General features: G+C 38.5%; 1 protein-coding gene across 1 annotated transcript in view; it reads right to left on the minus strand.

Moving 5' to 3' along the window:
- The window catches only part of Cmya5 (cardiomyopathy associated 5), an 87,227-nt gene that overhangs the window by 18,024 nt on the left and 45,713 nt on the right, over window positions 1-23,490 (minus strand). Inside the window, exons 3-9 of the mRNA XM_076857081.2 lie at window positions 21,947-22,042; window positions 20,293-20,526; window positions 18,712-18,734; window positions 14,928-15,046; window positions 10,024-10,173; window positions 6,577-6,723; window positions 4,860-5,007 (exon numbers count right to left, since the gene is read on the minus strand). Coding sequence (XP_076713196.1) covers window positions 4,860-5,007; window positions 6,577-6,723; window positions 10,024-10,173; window positions 14,928-15,046; window positions 18,712-18,734; window positions 20,293-20,526; window positions 21,947-22,042 — 917 coding nt within the window. The remainder of the gene's footprint in view (window positions 1-4,859; window positions 5,008-6,576; window positions 6,724-10,023; window positions 10,174-14,927; window positions 15,047-18,711; window positions 18,735-20,292; window positions 20,527-21,946; window positions 22,043-23,490) is intronic.

Raw genomic sequence — 23,490 nt, forward strand, 5'->3', positions numbered from 1 at the left:
CTTCACATAACTCACTTTCTCAACAACTGCCTGCGGATGGATATTACAATTTGGATCAAGAAAAGAATACCATATAAAGATCTGTGGCCAGCAATCAATCACACTATGAATTTTGGTCCAATCATGTCAGTGGCCTTTCTGTCACTGTGAAGCAAACATGGAGCAGGTTATGGTCCCACGAGCTGCTGGAAGCAGGAGGAAGATCATCTCACAAACCCAGCCACAGAGCCCACCTCCTCTAGGGATGCTCACACTGGAGGGTGACCCGGGGTGGGGGGGTGGTCCTCCTGGCCCCCGTAATCTTGGCCAGCACCAGGGAGCAGGAAGCTCACTCCCAACTACTTTGTGGAGTATTGAGTCTCACAGATTTGTCATTCAATGCACAGCTTCTCTCTGCACAGCCCACACAGCTAATCCCTGTACTATATTTCTCTCAGTTTTCCCTCCTCCACCCACACTTCTGCTGACTTCTCTCCACACAGGAGAGACAGAACAGCTGAGGAAACAGCAGAGCGGTGGAAAATTTTTGAAAGTGTTTTGAGCCCACCCAACCTGAGGAGAGCATTCAAAGAAAAACAGGAAGAGGGAGAGTAGGGGCTCCCTGGGCCCCCGCACACAAGCAGAAGATTGTCACTCTCACCCACCTCCAGTCCCAACAGGGGCCAACTGCTGGGACCAAGCCTCAGTGCCCACATGCAAAAATATGCAAATTTTTTGTGAGGATTATGGAAGGGAGGCAACTGCTCAGCTATTTCAGACATTGCATCACGGAACTTGAGGGCACAGTAGGCTCATTCCATTCAAACACCTACCCTAAGAGTTCAACCAACACCTTTGGTCTTAAATTGGAATATCTAGAGGCCATCATACCTGCAGAATGAATGCAGATCTGAAGGTGGATATGATTCTGTTCTGGCAACCAAAATTAAAGTCCCCAATCTAAAGGACAATTAATGCCCTCCCTCTGAGTGAGTGAGTGAGTGAGTGAGTGTGTATATATGTGTGCATGTGTGTCTGATTTAATATTACTCATCCTTTTTCATTTCCTTTCAACTGTTCTTCCTACACCAAACAAGAGCTTTTAAGGCTGCCTATATTTTCAGGGATTGGGGGTGGAAAAAAGATGGGAACTCATTTCATTTTTGCTCCCTCTCTCTTTGGCTAGAGATTCCAGCAGTTGAACAAAAAGTACAAGGACAAAAGGAGATTGGTAAATCCATTCACCCATTCATTTATTCACTTACTTGTTCTGTACGCCTATCTTCACCTACTTTGTGGTCTAGGTTCCACTGAACTGAGCCACGTCCAAAAGAAGTAATCTTTGATCTGCCTTACTCCCTTCAGTGACCTTTGGGTCAATTTTTGAATCCGGTTTAGTATAGAGATTTTCCATGGAACCCAGAAATTGTATGAAGATTACATGATCAAAGAGTAAGTAGGATTGTAAATGTTTTTCTCTATAAGCATCCAAAGAAAGATTTCTAGCCCACACATTAGACTAGTCCTATCTCTACTTTGTTGGCACAATTTATTTTTTTTTTCAAATTATCCTCAAAGCTAACCTAACTTTTGTTATGGTCAGTATTATGTTTTAATACTAATTGAAATATTTACCCATTCAAATAACACATATTCGTTCAGTAGCTACAGTATGCCAGACACTGTCTCACTCATTGAGGCTATGATTTTGCATAATGATCGTTTAAAGGAGACAATAAATGAGTGGGATCAGACAACCCTTGTCTTGATGTTCTTTCCAAGAGTGAAAAAAAAAGAAGAAGAAAAAGAAGAATGTGATCCTAATACATGCAAAGAAAGTAGGAATTGTTTCCATTTGACAACTAGAAGTGATCAGCTTATAGTTCTTTATTTATGAATTCTACTGTCTGACTGGTTCCCCATAGCTAACATCTTACAGACTAAGCTCCATATATTTTAGCTGACTAGTTCATATTTTATAGTTTTGAAACATCAGACCCTGGAGGGATATTTTTAAAGTTGGTTGTAAGGACCAGATGGGTCAGGAGATCTAAGATACACATTTATTTCCAAAAAGCAGATTTTTTTTTCTTTCATCCTGAACTCTCAGATTGGAAACCAAGGAGATACAGATAAGTTTTGTAGTCCTGGGTCTCTGTCTCTGAGATGAAGGATGAACCACTGAGCTGACTCCTGTCTGTTGAGGCTGGCCTTCAAGGCCTGTATTGATGAGGAATGGTTCTGATGTAGTGGATCAGCAATAGACTTGGCAAACAAACAGGGTAATAATTTGTGGCCAAGAAAATTTTACTTGCTTCCAAAACTATCTATTGTCAGATGTAGCAGAGATCCAAAGACTGGAAAGCCACCTCTGGACCATGGGTTGGGCATACCGTTGCCCCTCCTAGTACTGAAGAGTCTTTGAGCACATATATTAAAATAACTCCATCTCCAGCTCAACTTCAAACTATCAAGAGGGCTCTGCATGTGAACTTTCTCTTAATTTCTAAATTTGCTGGATTATATCTACTTGCTGACAAAAGATCTTTGTCAAAACTACTATAAACTACGTATCCAACTCTTCATGTGCTCTCTTACAACAGGAAAAAAAAATGAAATCACTGGCAAAGTCTCAGATAGAATTTTCAAATAGAATAAACCAATAACAAGTTTTATGTTTCAATAAGTTCTACTTTGGTTTTGATGAAATTGGTGGTTGACATTTCTGCCCCTTTCCCCCAACATGGTACTGAAGATTAAGCCCAGGGCCTTGAGCATGCTAGGCAAGTGCTCTTCCACTGAGCTATATCCCCAGCCTGATCCACCCCTTTTAAAATAGTTTTGAGATCCTTAGGATGATCAGGCAAAGGAAAAACTTCAATCAAATGAGATTTGAATGGTGGTACATTATCTTTTCATCTCTGTGTTTTTTTGTGTAATAAGGGAAACTAAAGATGTACAGTAACTCCCATTTGTCAGGCTGTTGAGGTGTGTCAACTCAACCTGCATAATGAAAAGAATTTACAACTAAACTAAAGAATAAGACAGATCTGGTTTTGAATCCTAACTCCAAACTCTCCACTTAATACCTTGGCCAAATCATCAACATTCTCTGATGAGACAGAGATCACTGCCTACCTCACAGGACTATGGAGAGGTTAAATGAGAGCAAGTACAATTGCTGGCACATTGAAGGCTATGAGTGGACACCACTTCTCCTTCCTTCTCCCCTTTTCCTTCTCCCTATAGCCATGGTTATGAGATGACATCACAGTTCCCTCAGAAAGATGGCTGCTAGGTCTCAAGTTTTCCAGATTTCTGTTGATTTAAGTATCCAACTGTGCTGATATGATTTATGCAAATGCCAACTGGGGACGGGTACCATAACAGAGATGAGTCATTTCACAGTACTCCTTAACAATCTGATCTTGCTTCAGAGAGAAAGGGCTTTCCTCACTGATGGTGGGGAAAACTGCCCTGAGATATAGGCACTCCTGAAATAAGATTCTCATAGTATCAAGGGGACTTTGCAGGTAAGATGTAGGACTCCCCTGAGTGATGTGAAACATGTTAACAGCTTGAACTTTGAAATCTGACAAAATGAAATTTGGATCCTGATTGCCACTTGCTAGCTAAGTAGTCTCCCAAAGTGTCTCTCCCAGGGATCTTGTAAGGATTAAACGAAACAACATACACAAAGCACTAAGACCAGCAATGGACACAGAGGAAATGCTCAGTAAAATTCAATGATTTCCCCCCCACACCCCAACCTACTGTTCTTTCCTGGCCAGAGGTCACCTCTCAGCTATCTGTTGATTCCTCAGCTGTCTGTTGATTCCTGAAGCCTGCCTTCCAGCAGTCAGCTCATGAGCCGAGATGTCTACTGTACATTTCCTATGATCTCACTTCTGCTGCCTACATCCTTCCCCTATGCACTCCACCCAATCCCAATCCATCCTTTGATCACTATTTTATAAAGCCTGTCTTCTACTTGAAAGCACTATAATTATTGCCCAGTCATAGGAAATCTCACACCATAACTAAGTAAATAGCTGCTGATTGATCGTGAAGTTAATCAAGAACTTAAAGAATACACTTCATTAAAAAGCTGTCTAATTTCTTACTACTATCCCTCATTTCTATATCCTACCAAAATAGTTTATCTCAGTAAACTTGGTAAAAAAAGAAAACCAAAATATCCCTTATCAAAATATAATTATTAATAATAATATTGGTCTGTGAAGTTGTTCTAAAGCCAGAACTTTAGAGGTTAAGGAAATATCACTTCATAGGTGAGCTAATGTTTACCAAATGCCTACTGGATACATGGCTCCTTATTGATAAATTTTGGCTTCATCATTTTAGTGAGAGAGCTTCACCCTTTTTTTTTTTTTTACTAGAAAAATCTGTAGATTTTTCATGTTCTTTGGAGAGGTAGGTATGTCTCTGTGATAATGTATATGTAATTAGCTCCTTTATGATACCAATACATCATGGAGGCATTCAGATTTACATTACACACAAGTTCAGTATTAGTTTCTCCAGTTAGGTGGTACCTGTTCTTATAGAGCTAGTAAAAAGTGCATAAAATATGCATAAATTTTATCTAATGACTCAAGTTAAATATACCTCACAGAACGTTCAATCTTATTAAAATTCACATACATTTTTCTTACAAGGGAGTTATTATTCTGTATTGTAGCATGTGTTTTATTACAAACTTGGAGTTCATTGATGAATAGTGATGAAGCTGCAAATCAAATCCACAGCTTAGTTAGCTCAGCAGGATTTGAGGATGCTTTTCTCTCTTGGTGAGCTTAAATTCAGAGGGTAGCTTAGAACCTGAGCCACTGCCTGGGGCTCTGGGCAAGCTCCCTTACCTGAGGCCCTCGCCTTCAGGAGAGTGCTGTCTGCAGTACTCCAGAGTGTAGGTCTCCGTGGCCTCTGGGTTGGCAGGCCGCCATCGGATTGTAGCAGTGTTCCAACATACAGTGCAATCCTCAGCCCGAATCACAGGGGTTGAGGGTGCTGCAGAAAGAGAAGGAAGTCATTCACGGAGCAATGCCAGCTCTGCTTCCCTGTCGCCTGGGAAGAATGGTTAGGCATGATTTTATTTTAAAATTTTTATCAGAAAATTTATTCTGGTCTGAAAACCTCAAAGAGATTAAAATTTATGTTATGAAAAATCTCCCTCCTCTGCCTTCTAAATTTCCCAGTTCTCGCCCATCCCAAACAGCCTCGACATTAATTGCCTATAAATCACACCCTGGTTTCTGAATACATCTCCTCTACAATCAAATAAAAATCAAAATGCTTGCCCCTCTCCTTTTACACAAAAGTTAGTCATGATCTGATTCCCAGCATGTTCTCAATAAAGGTTTGTTTTAAAAGGAAAGAAGGCAGGGTAAAGGGTTAATGGGTAGGAGCAACCTATTTCTTGCCTTGAGACAATCTGATGTGGAGACCTGCTGCAGCCCCCTGGGGAAAGATTTCATCATGAGATCGTATTCCTGCTGGGATGGCAGCACTTAAAACATCTTGGATTCTCTATTATAGTTTGAATCTTGAATGTCCCTCAAAGGTCTAAGTGTTGAAGGTTTGGTCCCCAATCAAGCAGTGTTCAGAAGTAAGACTCAAAGAGTGATTGGATCATGAGAGCTCTTGATGTCAGCAATGGATTAGTCCACTAACGGGCTCACAGCTGATGTTTTTTTTGTTTGTTTGTTTGTTTTTGGGAAGTGATAAAAACTTTAGAAGATGGGCCTCATTGGAAGAAGCAGGTCACTGGAAGTGTGCCCTGGAAAGGTATATCTTGTCCCCAACCTCTCCCTCTGCTTCCCAGCTGCCATAAAGCAAGTGGCTTTGCTCTGTGATACCTTTCCCACCATGATGTTTTCTGCCTTACCACCAGCCCAGAAACATGGAGCCAGCAAGCCAAGGACTGTAAGCTCTGAAACTGTGAGCCAAAATACATCTTTCCTCCTTTAAGTTGTTTTTTTCAAGTATTTAGTCACAGCAATGAAAAGTAAACAAAGTCTCCCAGCATCAATACAATGACACCCAAGCTTCTGACCTTAATACAGAGCCTCTGTTTTATTAGCCTTTCTCGCCTCATGTCTTTCCTTATTTTTAAGTCAAAGAAATAACATCAAACTTCTAATAATATCCTGCACATTCCATTCTGTTTCCTCCCTTGATGTCTCCCCTCATATATCTTCTTCAAGAGGAATGTGCTTCCTTAACACATGACTTCCTACTGATCCTTCAAAGGATTTTACTAAGGCATCAGCTCTAAGAATCATTCCTTAACCTGCCCCTCCCCTGGCTGTCTTGGGTACCTCTCTGTAGTGCTCACATAATAACCTGCACATACCTGGATGGTGCCTCTTACAAACCACTGCCTATGATCTTCTGTTTCTCTCTCCCCCTCACTTGACTCTGAGCTTTTTGCAAACAGAAACTCATCTTACCATTGTATAATTCAGCACTTTGCCCAACACCCCATGTAACAGGTATTTCATTAATACTAGTTGATCTAGTATTATATATATATCAATAATCTACGAAGCTTCCTAACACACCTTTGCATCCCCTTACCTGTTCTAAAAATTGCTCTTTCACTGGGTAGGCTACATCCAGTGAAGTTCACAGCCATTACCCAGACTTTATAGCATCGGTCAGGTTCCAAATCTTCAAAAATGCAGTAGCTTTCTTTCACTGTCAATCTGTATTCTTCTACCAACTCTAGCATAAAACACAATCAGAAACTCTAAGGTGTCTTACAAAGTTAACTAGACATTATAGTTTTTGAAAAAAAGCAGTGTCTATTTTTTTACTAGAATAAGCAAACCATTATTATAACTTTATAGATATCATTGTGATAATTAGCTCCTTAGAATACATAAGAAAGCAAGAGCATTTGAAAAAGAGACATTTAGAATGACATAGTATTACTTGCAAACATTTATCAGAAAATAATAGCATTTTAGTAAAATTCTGAGCTTCATATACCACAATTAAAGTAACTTATTTCAATAGCAAATATTAAAATTGCATAAAGTTTATGTTAGCCTAAATCTCAGTAACACATTCTCAAGAAAATCCCTAAGAACCAATACCAGCATTTCACAGGAGTAGATAATAAAAAAGGACAACCCTGTGTTTTCTAAACCTAAAATGTTACAAAGCATTTCTATGAATTTGTAAAGTATTTTTGATATTCAGTATGACTTTCCAAGTTTCAAACCCTGGTTTCTTCTCAGAATTCCAGAATTCTCTAAACTAGATCTTTCTATAATTTATAGAAATATGTAAGTAACTTTGATGGGTCTTCACTCTTCTAAGAAGTAACTTTGTTAGATCAAGATATTTACCTTTTAAATTTCTTAAACTATTTTCCTTTCATTTTTTTAGTAAATGTTACTCAATACTATTTTGAACACCTGCCCTGTTGGGCCAAACTGATTATTTTTAGTGAAACTTTCTATCCTTTAAAAAGGATAATTTTCTTTTTTAAATTAGCCTATGGTAATTTCAGTTACCCTCCCTATTGCTCTTTTTTTTTTTTTTTTTTTAAAGCAGCTTTATTAAAGCTAATTCACAAACTGTACAATCTGAGCATTTTTTTTTTTTTTAAAGAGAGAGTGAGAGAGTGAGAGAGGAGAGAGAGAGAGAGTTAGTTATCGGCGGACACAACATCCTTGTTTGTACAAAAAAAAACAAACATCCTTGTTTGTACGTGGTGCTGAGAATCGAACCCGGGTCGCACGCATGCCAAGCGAGCGCGCTACCACTTGAGCCACATCCCCAGCCCTCCCTATTGCTCTTGAATGTCACATCTTTAAAATTTCTCCAGTTAAGTGGTAGCAGTGTACAGCACTTGCCTAGCATGTATGAAGGCCTGAGTTCTATCCTCAGCACCACAAAAAATGGATAGATAGATAGATAGATAGATAGATAGATAGATAGAAAGAAAATAAAGGAATCCAGATTGTGCCGTGTGTGGTGGTGCATGCATATAATCCCAGGAGCTCAGGAGGCTGAGACAGAAGGACTGTGAGTTCAAAGCCAGCCTCAGCAAAAAACAAGGCTTTAAGCAACTCAATGAGACCCTGTCTCTAAATAAAATACAAAATAGGGCTGGGGATGTGGTTCAGTGGTCAAGTGCCCCTGAGTTTAATCCCCAGTACCCAAAAAAAAAAAAAAAAGAATCCAAATAAATTTAGGAGCTTGTCAAGTTAGCAGGTCTCTTCAATTCCCTCTCTCCAATGTGATATAGTTCAGGATAGATAGTTCAGTTCAAAAAGATGTTCTAAGGACTAATACACTAAAAAACATTTTCCCCATAACCCATAAATTGTGACTGAGTTTTCAGTGCAATCACTCCATTAGGCCCTTATTTTGACTATGCACATTACATATGTTCCTGGAGACCTTATCACACATAGCACGGTATCAGAGCATACATATATCATCAGATAACTGTCACCAGCACAGTTCAAGGCATTGAACATGGGATAGGGAAGTGTTTGGGACAGGGTGAGGTGAAATCAAAACAAAATACTCTGAGCAATAACTAATTATTAAGAGGGGTCTTCAGGTGCCGGGATGTCTCATGATAGAGCGAGATATAAAAAGAAATGAAGTATAGAGTAAAAAAATAAATACAGAGACAAACATAAATACAAGCTTTTGTTTATGAGTCTGAATAAAATGTGTTTGTGTCCTGCCCTTGACATTTACAAATTGTATAGCCTTGCACAACTACCTGACCTCAGATCAGTATTCTCATTTGCTAAAGGGGATGTAACACACACTTCCTTGTGTTATGACAGGAATATAGTAACAGGTCTTCAACTAAATGGAAGTCCTTATAGACAGATTTAGCCAACTTTACACTATGTTTATGTTTGCTTGTGTGTGTGTGTGTGTGTGTGTGTGTGTGTGTGATTTTTTTCTGTATAAAATTATCACATGACATTTCACAAGACTTAAATATTAGTAATAGGGAAATAGGTTACAATTCATTCCTTATGACAAATTGGGCTCCTGAGTTTTGTAACAGTAAGTCAATCCTGCCACGTGCTCATCTAGTTTCCAAGGTATGTGAGTCTGTCTTCAACAAGCAACACAGAACACCAGCACATGCAGTTCTGATTCATCAGGAAGTACAACCCCCAACTGCCTGGTTTCCAGGTCTTCCTAGAAGTCCTACTGAGCAGAGAGATCTTTCCCAAGGCTCAGTTTGTAAGGCATGCCATCCACTCACCCCATTAAGCACTTTCACTTCATTCCACACATTAACTTGGGACACGGGAAGACTACCCCATGTCTCAAAGCCTCAATCAAACTAAGGTTTGTTTGTGCCTTTTGTCAAATAGATCTGAGAAGCTGCCAACCATGACATCCAACACTGCATCTGCACTACTGTTACTGTGGAGGACAGAATCCTGTACACAGTTCATTTTCCTCTATGAAATGGGACATGTTGCAGCCATCTTTCAGACTTCAATACTGGTTAAAACTTTGTTTTCCCTGAAACTCTGGTATGTTACCACCTTTCTGACAACGAGAATCACTTAACTGTTCTGTTATTCTGAGAGCCTGAAGTCAAATTTGAATCTCAATTACAAAATTCATGTTGACCATTATGGTGATATTTATGTGTTTTTTTTTTCTTGTTTTCCTTGATCCTGATTTCCAAATTTTGCCTTTCTGTTATTATTTTATTATGTGGTCATTGAGTTTTTGTTAGTATTGTTTTGTAAGTAGCTACCGATGCTTTGTGAAAAGAGTCATAATACATATAGATTTAAGTACTTCATCTTTTTTTTTAGAAAGAGTGAGAGAGAGAGAATTTATATATATATATTTAGTTTTTGGCGTACACAACATCTTTCTTTGTATGTGGTGCTGAGGATCGAACCCGGGCCGCACACATGCCAGGCGAGCGCGCTACCACTTGAGCCACATCCCCAGCCCCAAGCCCTTCATCTTAAGATGCCGAAATAGCACCTGCATGTGTATTTGTGTTTGCAATCCTACCGTTCACTTCTTGGTCATCTTGAGGCTCCTCCATGCAGTACACCTGGAATGAATCGATGACATCTTCCTTGTTCATGCTCCAATAAACTGCAATTGTGGTGCTGGTGGCAGAATTTGGTTCCTGAGGTTCTAGTCTAGGAGGCTGTGGAACTGGAATATAGGTACAACTTACTGTAACTAATGATGTGCTTGTTGATTAGCTGCTCTGCAAACCTTACTTACATTTATGGAAAAAATCAAACAAAATAGAAATACATAGAGTTCCTGTTTCCAACACCCAACCCCAATTATAATCACTGTTATACAACAATCACTGTTACAGTTGAGTATGTATTCCTCCATAATGTTTTCTATGCAGTTTATATGTGCACATATAATACACAAAATGGGTCCCAAACTGGGATCACTGGATAATACTCTTCTGTAGTCCTATATTTGAAGCAATAAAAATACAGGTTAGAAGATATATCAAATGAAATAGTTTTCCTTTAAAATAAAAAGCATTCCTTTGCTAGATAACCAATGCTATATTGTTCTATAGCAAGACAGAGTCTAACTGGGGCGCAGTGGTGCATGACTATAATCCTTCCACCCTCAACCCCATCAGCTCGGGAGGCTGAGACAGGAAGATCTCAAGTTCAAAGGCAGCCTCAGCAAAAGCGAGACACTAAGCAACTCAGTGAGACACAGTCTCTAAATAAAATATAATAGGGCTGAGGACGTGGTTCAATGGCTGAGTATCCCTGGGTTCAATCCCTGGTACCTCCCCTACCAAAAATATAGAGTCTACATTCATAATATACAGACCATTGAAAACCTTTGTAGAAGGAGTTGAAATATATTCAAGGAGTTGAAATATATTTGATATTAAAAAAATATCAAAATACACTTTCTGAAACTACGATCCCGTGTTTTCTTTCCAATATAGCTATGATGGCTGATTTTTAAAAAATTTATATATAAAAATTACATAGGAAAAAAGTCCTATATTAATTGAATCAGGTATAAGTTTTAGACATAGCATAATTTTGTTATTCTGAATTTAAAGACAATAATATTCTCAAGTGTTTTTTTTTTACTAGGGATTTTTTAAAAGTTTATAATTATTGATATTAAGCCTTAATGATATAAATAATACCATAAATCAAGCTCTATTTAACTCTCTTCTAAAATTTATGACAAAACATTGAACATATTTTATAAGTTAGGGGAAAAAGCTATTCCCATAGTTTAAAAAAATATATCATGTTTTAAATTTTGTGTGTGTGTGTGTGTGTTTTCCTCAGCCAACCATTTCCTGAGAGATAAGTTTACTGAAATAAGATGGACCAAATTTCAAAAGATAAATTTGTTGAAAGTTGACACTAAAGGAAAACAAAGTTTAGTTCAATAAGAAGGTTAAAATAAGAAAAAAAAAGTGGATCTAAAGAATGTAACAAAAAGATAAATTGAAAAGATTCATTCAAGATAAAGAGCTGAAGAATACATAGTTATAAAAAATGAGAAACAGGATAGAAAAAATGGTGTAGTTCATAGGCTTCAGAGCAGAGAGGCTGGCCAGATCCCCACTTACTAACTACATTATCTTAGCTTCAGTTTCCCCAGCTTTAAAATGAGAAAACCATCACCTCCTAGGACTGTTGTAAGAAGCAGGATATTGTGTATGGAGTGCTTAACAAATACGCCCAACATATAACCTGTGGTGACTGGTTCATGAAGGCAAGATGGCCTTGGCAGAAACACAGCACATGAAGGGAAGAGGCAGGAATTTCCCATAGATGGAAGTTGAACCTGGGCCAGCACCTGGTAAATAATGGCAGCCACAGAGGGAAGACCTGCTGAGGCCCACCTGGAGAGCCCCACCCCAAAGACTGGCAGTGGTTCAGAGACACTTATACCATCTTTGACTTCATTGTTTTGTCTTCCCCACAGAAAATCTGTGTCACATGCTACAGAAGCCCATCCAGACAGACAGTTCAGTAAATCCTCGTGTTACCTAGATTTACGAAAGAGATGAACAGAATGGTACAAATATTGTCCATTGTCTTTGAAGCAGTTCTAGGGAACTCCTTGAGGCATGAGCAATGAAATTGCTCTCCAGTTTCTTTCTATGAGTTGCACATTCATCTACATTTGCTTTTTTAAATGGGTAATATCTTTTTACTCTTCTCTCTTGGGCAACTAAACAAACTTAAAACAGATAATTGGTCCTTCCAAAATCACCTAATTTTAAGAAAGAAACAGATATAGGAAATTAAAGCATGTCAACTAGAAATAATTTTGTTCCTAATGTTCTCCTACCCCCCAAATAATTAAAGTGAAAACACTTTTTCAAAAATAGAAAATACTTTCACTTTTCAAAGTATTATAAGATGAAAAGAGGAATATGGATATTTCATAAATGTGATCTAATCACGGCTGGATTTGCAATTCCTATGTGGCAAATGAACATCAAAGACCCAGATTTTTTTTATGTTAGTAATTCCCTTTACACTTTTGTAGTGATGAACTTGAATAAGTGTGTTGACAAAAACAAAAACATCAGAACAAAATGGAAGCAGAGGGCTTCTTTACCAGAAGATAAGGTACTGGACAGAGGAATCACCGCATGGATTCCTTCTGTCTGATGGGATGTGCCCATAAAGAGCTGTCACACAGAGAGAGCTAAGCATTAGTCAATTTGGACTTCAGTACCTGTGACCAAATACAGATTTCTTCTCAACCTCACTTCCAAAAAGCCTCCAGGAGAGCAGCACTATTCACAAAAGCCAAGAGGTGGAAGTCACCCAAGTGTTTATCAATGGAAGGATATATAGATGAATGGACAGATGGACCATGAGCAAAGTGTGGTACATACAAACAAAAAAACATGTTATTCTATCTTATAAAGTTCTGACACATGCTACAAAATGAATGAACAGCAGGATAACATGCTAAGTGAAATAAGCAAATTATAAATAGATAAATTACTATATATGATTTCATCTAGATGAGGTACCTAGAATAATCAAATTCATAGAAACAGAAAGTAGAAAGGTGATTTCCAGGGGCTGGAGGAATGAGGGGAATAGGGAGTTGATGTTTAATGAGTATAGAGTTTAAGTTTTGCAAGATGAAGAGTTTTGGAGGTAATAGTGGAAAAGTGATATGAACGTAATTAATGACACTGACCTGTACAAATAAAAATGGCTGAGGTGATAAATTTTATGTCATGTATATTTAATTGCAGACTTAAAAAAAAAATCCTAGGAGTCAGAGTCAAGGAACGCTAGCTATCACTAATCCCCATCTATCTCCTTTCTCACAGCAGTGTGCTCACTCACTCTGCCTCTGTACTACTGAGCCAAGACTCTGAAGCCAAAGTCCCCATGACCTTCCCAACCAACTGCATAATTTTGGAAAACACATTGTTCCATTCCTCTCTTTTCTCATCCAACAAGTGGAAATATCAACAAAGGTTGTTATCAACCCCTGGGGCTGTTGTGAGATTAGGTAGTTGGCTATGCTCAACATTCTCTATAGTACTCGGCCTCCTGCAAGTTATGGAGCACATGCTAGGATCTGCTCATTCTCATGGGAAAGCCTCATGTTTCCTCATTCCATCTGCTTAGTTTGGGTATGGTGTCATCAGATTAGTTTTTCAGGTACATGTGAGGACTTTAAGGTGAGAGTTGTCATTGGTCACAAAACAACTCTACTTAGGAGCAAGTCGCCCCGGGCTCCAGTTCTGTGAAGCAGACACACAAAGCAGCATTAATCACTCAGAGATGAGTCTCCTCCACAGAGGGGTTAGAACCTCAGGGACTGCACAGTGCACTTTCTGAGTTAATCATTAATCTTTTGTGATAATGTAGCCCTAAAATATCCATCCAAAGTTCAAAAATATATTTTCTAAATGAACAACAGCATTAAAAAAAAAACTTAAAAGCAAAAGATCTTTTGCGTTAATCAGAATTTCTTAGTCTGCAATCACTACTCTAGTTTAATGCCTCTGAAAGTTATTACAAGAAAACACCCTTTTTGTTCTGAGACATTTTGAAAGAAAATTCTTTGGGCTAAATAACTGAAATCGTCACTTTATAAAGAGTTGTTCGGGTTTGACTTTTTTTGTGTGCTGTGGGGGGTTGTTTCATATTTTGTTTTTTTAAAGACTCAGTAGTCTTTTACTAGTTCCTCAGCTAAAACTTGCTACAGGAATGAAAGTGAATTGCCAATTTAAACATGACTGCCATCTTTAAAGTAGCTTTGGAAGAATATAGCATCTTTTAAGAAAAGCACCTGAGCACATTGTACAGTAAGTGAAAGTCAGTAACTCAAAACATGGTAGCTTTGAGAAATCTAAATAAGTTTCATTGTCTTGTTTGTTAAAATAGCACATTAAAAAATATTTTGAAGAGCCGGCAGGATGCTCCTGACAGCTGAGTGGGAAGTTCCTGGCTACAGACCACGATGCTGAGCTGTTACTTCTCTCAGCTAATCTGTTGGGTTAAAAAAAAAAATAGGAAAAAGAACTGAATTGAAGACGGGGAAGCTACTCATAAAGAAAAAATCAGTTCAATGCTTATGAAAATATTTGATTCCTTTTTCCATCTATACTCTGTTATTGGTATGAAATAAATAATTCTTTTACAAAGAGAGAAATAAATCCTATTTTCAAAAGGAAAAGAAGAGAGAGAGAGAGAGGACCCTGGTTCCAAGCCTTCTTCCTCTCGCCTCCTAACACAGTCATAAAGCTTCAAATGGAAATGCAGTTTATCACTGAAATGGGATGATGGTCTCATGCTTCATTTCAGAGTCTAGCTTTAAAATTTTATAATAAACAGTTTTCTTTTTCCAGTTTTACAGAATAAATAAGCAAAAGCTGCCAGATTTCATCAAGGTAATTAATATATTAAAATGCTTACCAGCCACTTGCTTTAACATCTGGTCACTCCTTGCTGAACTGTCATCATAATGTTCAAAAAGTGAAAACGCAGCAGGAATGTTCTCTAATGAAGCTGTGCTCTCTACTGCAGAAAGCAACCTACCAGGGGACAGATAAGTATTAACAAACAGGATGACAGCAGAAAACAATTTTTCAAAATGAAGCTGGTGTTGGTAGAGCCCCCAGTATCCAAAAAGGATGTAAATCATTTTAAAGTCTGAAAACACATATCTAATATCTACTAACTCTTAGGGTTCTTAAGGCTACTGTTAATACTGAAAATTTTCTTTCTATATCCTCAAATTTGAAAAAAAAAAGTCTATCAAAATATACATTCTTAATTTTTTCCTATAAAAATTACTTAATTTTAATGATTATCTTATTTCCTAAAGGATATCAAAGCTCAGAGTCTGTCTGGAAACTTCATACTGGTTGTGTGTAAGTTTGTTCTCCACCCTCCATCTTCCATACTAAGCTTCAAGTCATTAAGTCATTCAAAAAATGTTGTTCACCTACTATGTGCCAGACACTGTACTAAGAACTGAGGATACAGCCTACCATTCCTCAAAGACCAAACAAGCCACAGTTTATAGAGATATATGGCTTTTACGGACTCAAGCCCCTCTTAGGAGGAAAGCCATGTAATGCTAACTCAGCGTTTGTATCTAGGTGAAATATGGATTCTTAAAAACAAACAAAAACAGGTTAACTATGAAGGGGAAAAAAGGCAAGGAGAGTTTGCAAAAGAATTTGTCTTTAGTATGAGGGGACTCAAATGGATTAGGAGCTCTCCTCCGTGAACTCTCTCACACAAGCTTGGGAACTCCCTTCCAGCAACTGTCTATTTTGAGGAGCTGCATCAGTTTCATTCCCATGGACTCTGCAGTTTTCCCTACCACAGACGTACCTCAAGACCTTAGCACTTGCTTCTAGAATGTTCTCCTCCCAGATACTTGCATAGCTCTTTCCTTCACTTAACTAAGATCTCTTTACTAATGTCTCCACAGAGACCGCCGCTAATATGGCATGGTCTACCCCATCCAGCTCTCCTCTTTGTTTCCTCAAAGTTATCACAACCCTTTTGTTTTTCATCTGTCAACTTTACCAGAATATATTTTACATGCAGAAAAGGAATGGTTTATCACTGTGCGGTAATGCATTACTTAGCACATAGTAGGCATTTAATAAATATGTTTTGAACAAATAAGAGGCCAATAGTTTCCTTTGGGGGAGAATATCAGAATCTCAGGGATGGTGATTTGGGGTCAGCATAAGGAGAAAAGATTATGAAGTATTTAAAGACTGTCTTGTATGCTTACGATTGCTGGACACCACAAAATTTACTACCACTTGATTTAGGGGAGATGGTTCCAGTAGGGACTTCAAAGAGGAGGCTGACATTTAAGCTGAGTGTTAAAGAATGAGCAGGTGTTTCCCAAGCAGGAAAGGAATAAGCATATTGCAGATAGAAGAGCAGCATGAACAATAGGTTGGAGAGGTAAGAGAGCATGGCACACCTGAGGGCCGGGGGCACCTTGGGAATCCTTGGGAATTGGAAAGTAAAGACAAAGATGAAATGGGAAGGTGGCTTGTGGCTTGACTGTGAGGATCCTTTCATACCCACCAAGAGTTACAATTTTATCTTTTAAGGCAGGAAGAGCCACAGAACTGTTTATGCCAGGGAAGCTTAGAAGAAAACCCTGGCAAGCACTGAGGAAAGACCAACCCCAGTAGACAAAAGAGGCAATGAGATTGGTTGGGAGGACCCCACAATGGTCCAGGTGAGGGAAGATAAAACAAGCCTAAGTTAAAGCTTTGGCAATACAGAGGGTGGAAACAGAGACACAGAATTAACAAAAAATGGTGACCCGTATGCACACTAAGCCCTCTCAAAATGCAGAATTTTTTGTAGCACAAAAGCTCTGATTGCAGAAACATAAGTAAAACATTTGAGTTTACCTTTATGCACTGAACTGTTCAATTTTAACATCAGCATATGAAAGGGCAAGTAGACTTTTTTTTTTAATAAGTAGGCCCTACAATGGCTGTGACTCTCTTTCTTTTTCATTATTATAATACAAAAGAGCAAAGTGGAACAAAAATACATCCCCCTAACAGAACAGCATTTTCTAAGCAAATGTGTTTTTCAAGATATGCAAATGCTGAGTCTAAATATGCTTGACAGCATTCCTTAATTTAAGCATTTTTAGTGTTAAGAAAAATCATTTAATATACAAGCACTGTCTTTAGAGATATAATATGAAAGGAAGGAGAAAAAGTAGCAAGGTAAAATAAGCTAGATACTTAGTACTTCTTATAGAAAGGAACTCCCAGAACATTGCAACTTAGGGAAGAAGTCCTGAGGACATGGAAGGTGTGTGTGTGTGTGTGTGTGTGTGTGTGTGTGTGTGTGAGAGAGAGAGAGAGAGAGAGAGAACATGTGTGTGTGCACAGGTTAACAGGACTTGAATTGCTCATATGTCTTGCCCGAGTCCAGAATTTTGTTGTCTTTTGCCTACAGAAAAATAATGATTATTCCAAGTATATACTACTACTTAGGTAACATGCAGCTTTAGTAAAGATTAATTCATTGTCAATGGGACAATGAAACAGAAATTAATTAAAATGACACATAGATTAACAAATTTAAGCTCAAAACCAAAGAAATGGTGTTTGGTATTAAATGGTTGTCAATTCATATTAGCAATGTTCTAATGTTTAGAAAAGTGGAAAACATTCCATAGCAGTTTTAAGGTAAAAAGCCTTTGCAAATTTTCATACCTTGAAACTTTCATTTTCATACTTTCACCAAATTGTCTTACCAATCATCATCTTCCATGAACAGATGAAATATAAATAATCAAATGTGCATCCATACTATTCAGTGTGCATGGAATGGCACTATGCATCTGCACATTTAAAATTATATTGAAAAAATAAAATACGAGGCTCAACCAGTAAGAAAGATCTCAGGCCTCGTCAAGGAGAAAAAAGAGAAAGGGGTCAGATCAGTACAAGAATTTCAATGCCAGATGCAAAAGAGAAACACGAGGGCTGAGATGTAGCTCAGTGGTAAAGTGCCGGCCTAGCATGCAGGAAGCTCTGAGTTCCATCCCCAGCACTGGGAGAAAAAAATGTAGGGGGGTGAGGCATAAACATAAATCCAGTGTTATGTTTTTATGACATTTTTTAATTTCTTGTTGAGTGTTTTGCCTTTCCAAAGAATGAAGAATCTCTTAGACTGATTGTTAAGAACACCAACAAAACCAAACAAAATCAAAAGAGGAAGATTCATTTAGGTTAGCTGAGCAGAAAGAGAAGATAAATGCATGACTATCTTTTGAAGAGAAAATGAGAGAACATGCCATTAAGATTACATAAGTCGTAAAATTATTCAAGGCAGATATGGATGATTTCTTCACATTCTCATATTTAACCAATAAGTCTAAGTAGCTACAAAACTTTTTGTATGCAGTGACAGGAAAGATGGTGTAGACTGGGATGAAAATACAGAATACATCTTGAGGAAGCAGTTAAAAATCTACATTATGATAATTGTTATTTAACTAAAGCACATGCAATTTTCTTTCAAAGCTGTCATTTAGCTTTTAAAAGCACTGTGTCTAAAAGTGAGAATCCAGTAGCTCACTAAATGTATTTTTTTAATTGGCAGCTTGTTTCCTATAAAGCATCAAAATATTAAATGTAAAGCATCCAGTCATGCTATTCTCAGTCGCCACTACATTGTGCCATGTTTTATATACCTTTCATTGATTTCCTCAAATGACTTGGAGAAGGGAGGGGGAAGGGAGGGAGAGAGAGAAAGAGAGAGAGAGAGAGAGACTAATTAACAACAAAAAGAATAACCAAGCAACAGCATTAAGATCACACCTGTTGGAATATCATTACCCCTCAGCTTCTCAGATGCTATTTCTCTTTGGGCTTTAGCCTGGGCAGCAGGGAAATCAGTGCTCAGAAGGGGGGGTCAGGCATAGGGCAGAGACAAGGATGGAGGGGCTTTAGTTAGCAGTTTGCCTCTGCTCTCTCTGATCAGCAAGACTGGCAATGGGCTGCTTGTTCTCTGCTTCTCTCCATTTATTAACAAATGGCTTGGCTTCCAGAATAGAAGTCACTGAAGCAAGAAAAATGACTAAAATTTGCTCAACGTAGGAAACACAGCAAAAATGTAATCAGTAGTTATCACTGAGTGACACCTTCTCTGTGCTTTTGTGTATTTTCCAATTTTTCTAGAATGAATATTTATCACTTTTATAAGCAAGAAAAAAATACTTTTTTCCCAATTTATTCTTCTAGAGAGAAGGAAATAATCTTATCAAACAAAGATAAGGTCCTCAGGGAACACAAAAACTTTATTAATGTTATGTTTCCTAAAAGGTACTTGCCTTAATTAAAAATACATCAACCTAATGATTTCAGTTCTCCTTTGAGAATGGTCATGTCCACTAGACTCAAATTTGCCCTGGCTGGAGGTGCCCCTGGAGGCAAATCAAACCCTTAACATTTCTCCATTTTGCCTCACTTGATCCCCAAACTTTTACTAGATAGTTAGGAGGAGAGAGAACTTTTAAATGAAAGATCCATCATCAAATGATGTTTTTTCCTGTTCCATAATTAGGTTTGGGATCACCCCCTGGGAAAACATCTCCATTACTCCTGATTAATCCTTGTCCCATGGGGAGCCAGTGTCTTACTGAATATTCTAGAGAATTATGAGGACTTCTGTGGCACAAAATAGAGAAGCACCCAAGGGAATCTCCCTGTCCACAGTTGCTTGTTTGAATTAAAGAACCCTGTGCTCAGGAAGCCCCTTGGAAAAACACCACCATATTATTTAAGAGGGTATCACAATTTATGTCATGCTTTTTCATCTAAAAGTGTGTACCAAAATGTTACTCTCAGCTATCAGCTGAGGCTCAGAGGGAATGGTTCATATGAGAGGCTACCTCAGATTAGACAGAGATGAGGACAGGCCTGGGGGTCAGCATGAAGATGTCAGACAGCAGGAGATTGGGTTAGCCCTCTGAGAAGTTGGAAGGCTACTTTCTCTCCCTCTTAGATGGAGACCCTTCTAGTGTGACAGCATGGAATGATGATACTGTGGTCCAACTCCATGTATTTTGGCCATATCTAAGCATTAGGGCTTTAATGATTGGCAGAGCCTTTTCTATAGATATCATGCATGCCCAAATAATTTTTTTACGTGCCAGAATTATATAAACCCTACACTGAGATATAAATGATCTAAAGGAATATTGAAAGATGAAGTTTTAAAAGCACACTCATGTCACAGTGGGCACCAGGTGCCTGTTTTACTTGGCACTTACTGTCAGGAAAACAGTCTCATCCAGCTCCTCTGCTTCCCTCACAATGGTCTCCAGGGTGTCCTTGGCAGTGTCCATGCTCTGCAGAAAGTGGACCATCTGGTCATGCAGGAACTCCATCTTCTTTTTCTTTACTTCCTCAAAGCTCTGGGCTTTCTCATCATACTGTGCCAAAACCTTCTTCATCATTTCCTCATTCTGTTCTTCTAGTCTTTTCTCATTCTTGTTACAGTTTTCCTAGGGGGGAAAAAATCAAAACCACTTCTGAATGAAACAAGAAGTACATTTTTTTTTCTTTTTTAAGAATTGACCTCTGGCATTCTGATCAAAGAATCAAATATTAAGGGCATAGTCTAAATTTCCAACTACCAACTTCCTTTACCATAATTAGCTTTGCAATGGAAATGTTCTTGTTGTTATTCTTACAAATAACTTGTAATAACTTTTTAAAAAATATTTTTTAGTCGTTGATAGACCATTTATTTATTTATACGTGGTGCTGAGAATCGAACCCAGTGCCTCACACATGCTAGGCGAGTGCTCTACCACTGAACCACAACTCCAGCCCTAACTTGTACTAACTTTTAAACACTGAAATACAAAGAGAAAAAGAAAGAGAGAGAGAGAGAAAAAGGAAAGAAGGGAAAGAGGGAGAGGGAGGGAGAAAGAAAATATTTGTCTGTAAGTCTTGCCTACTTACATTCCACAGATAAAACTTGAAAATAAAAATGGCCTGGCAGTGAGGGAGAATCACGGGCTGTCAGGTGGGGGAGAGGGGTTAGTGTAACTTTCAGTACTCTACTAATATGATAACATGAGTGAGCGAGCTGCCAGGATATGTAAAAGAGTCCTACATTCTCAAATGTTCTCCAGGGGAGGGGCAGCTCCCACTCTCTCCAGGGAGTGGGAGAGACTTTGTTGTCCAACCATATCCTCCCAGATACCTGGCTATCCTCACTGCCAGGGCCACTGATAAGATAAACATATAATTCACTGCCTAAAAGGGACACATGGGGGATGAGACAATAAAACAAGTATTAAGTGTTCACTGATCTACAATAACAGTGTTCAGCATTCTCCTACAAGGGCCTTGGGCCAACTCTGCCACTCCTGATTGACAAGTAAGGGTGATCTGGACCGTCTCAGTGCAAGGATGGTGCATTTCTACCCACCCCCTTCAGTATGGGGACAGAAGCCAGCATCCAGGAGAATGTGAACTCATCAGTGACAGTTGTACCAGAGAGGCCCTCATTGGCCCACAGCATGGGGCTCTTGGACGGTGATGTAGAGCATTTATGCAAGGCTAAGCCAGCAGGGTAAGTAGAGCAATGCTTTACTAACTCTAGGTCTCAGTGTCTTCTCTATAAAATGGAAATAATAATAATAATAATAATAATACCTGTTTCATATGGTTATTATGAGGATTAAATTAGGTAAAGCATGTGAAGCATTTGCTCCATTATAGTAAGTGCCCAATAAATGTGTACCTGTTTTTAGGGACTAATCCTCAGGCAGGAAGTAGTCTGACTTCACACAGAGGGAAGACTCACTTGTAAAGAAATAAAATCAACCGTGGCAAATAACACACACAAACCCCAATTCAGATAATTTTGGATCATTTACTTGTGATAGAGCAAAAGGAATTATGTTAACTTACCTCAACAGTATTAAAAAAGGATTCTATCTCACTAACAAAAGCTTCTATCCTCAAGGACTTCTCTTGTAAATTTTCAAGAAATTCTGCCAACTGAACCTAAAGAAAGGAATTAAAATATCTTTAATATACAACATTTCAAAAAAGAGCTCTAAGCAGCAGACTCGAATTTCCTTATAAATTTAATATATTTGATAGAGATTTACTATGCCATAATCACTAACAAATCAATCTTTGAATTATTTGTTCTGCTTTATTTAAATTGACTAGATAATCTTGTCTGAAAACAATTAAAAGGTATGTGACGGAGAGTCCCAAAGCAACTGTGGACTTCTTAAAAGCATGTTTGTTTTAGTGAACTCTGGATCTTAATGCTTTCTCTTAAGGCCTTGATTTTATACATTCTGACATGTCAGCCCTTTTGCTAAAATGTTCCAATATATCTGAGTAGTTTCCTTCACATTCTGCACCAAGGGTCTCAGGTGTGCCTAGAAGACCTGAGCCTGCAAAGGTGATCAGAGTCTAGCATATCAAATAATGCAAACCATGTGCTAAAAGGACCTAAAAGTTCTAAAGACCTTCAAAGGGTTGAAATACTCAAGAAGGGACAACCAACTAAATATGTATGGGGTGATGGGGGAAGAGGGTACCTAGTTCAGCTATAGATACACATCTAGCAGCTGAACTAAATTAACAACAAAGCAGAACAACCACTTCAGTTGTCTGAATCACCATCCACAGGATGACAAAGATTACATTGATGAAGCCTCTTCAGGATCTGGCTTCTACTTTCCTCTATGGTACCTACCTCCAGAACCTTGCAGCCCCCCAAGCTACAGTCAAGCAAGCCACATCTTTCCCTCAAACTCTTTCTCACATGTATGCCTTTTGCCTCTGGTATTCTCTAGCTCTAGAATGTGCTCTCTGCCCTTGACTGCTAGAAGAGGTCTATCTCATTTAAGGCTTAGCCAAGCATCAGCTTTTAGAGACACCTTCCTCAGCCCTCCCCTTTCTGCCCCACTGTTTGATACCCTGCAGGTTAGTTTCTCAGCACATCAGGGTCCCATGGCCTGTCCTGATACAAGGGATCTACAAGTCCTTCCCATTCCTCCCTTTTTAAAATCCTCATTTTTGATGAGCACCATTTTGGCACAGAACGGGAGGTCAGTGAACACTAAGAAAGAAGAAAAAGAGTGAAGGAAGAAAATGAATGATGGACAAATGTAGGCCATAATGATGGGGAAGGACTGGGGAGGAAAAGCAAGGACCTGGGTCATCAGTCAAAGGAGCCCTCAATCCTTGCAGAGACTCAAAATGCAACCCATAAGATGCTAGAGAATTCTCAAGTTACAACTCTTCCCAGTTGATTTTCATTTTTAAAAAGTTGCCAACCAACTTTTAATTTTCATGGCTAGATGAAATGAAGAAAGCCTCCCTGGCTTTTATCAACTGGTTGCCACATTCTCCTGCTCATACTATTTAGAAAGATGATGGTATTTATAATATGTTTAAGTCAGGAGACACCGGATCTCAATATTTTTGAAAAC

Source organism: Callospermophilus lateralis, chromosome 5 (genome assembly GCF_048772815.1).
Source record: "Callospermophilus lateralis isolate mCalLat2 chromosome 5, mCalLat2.hap1, whole genome shotgun sequence".
NCBI classification, from domain to species: domain Eukaryota; kingdom Metazoa; phylum Chordata; class Mammalia; order Rodentia; family Sciuridae; genus Callospermophilus; species Callospermophilus lateralis.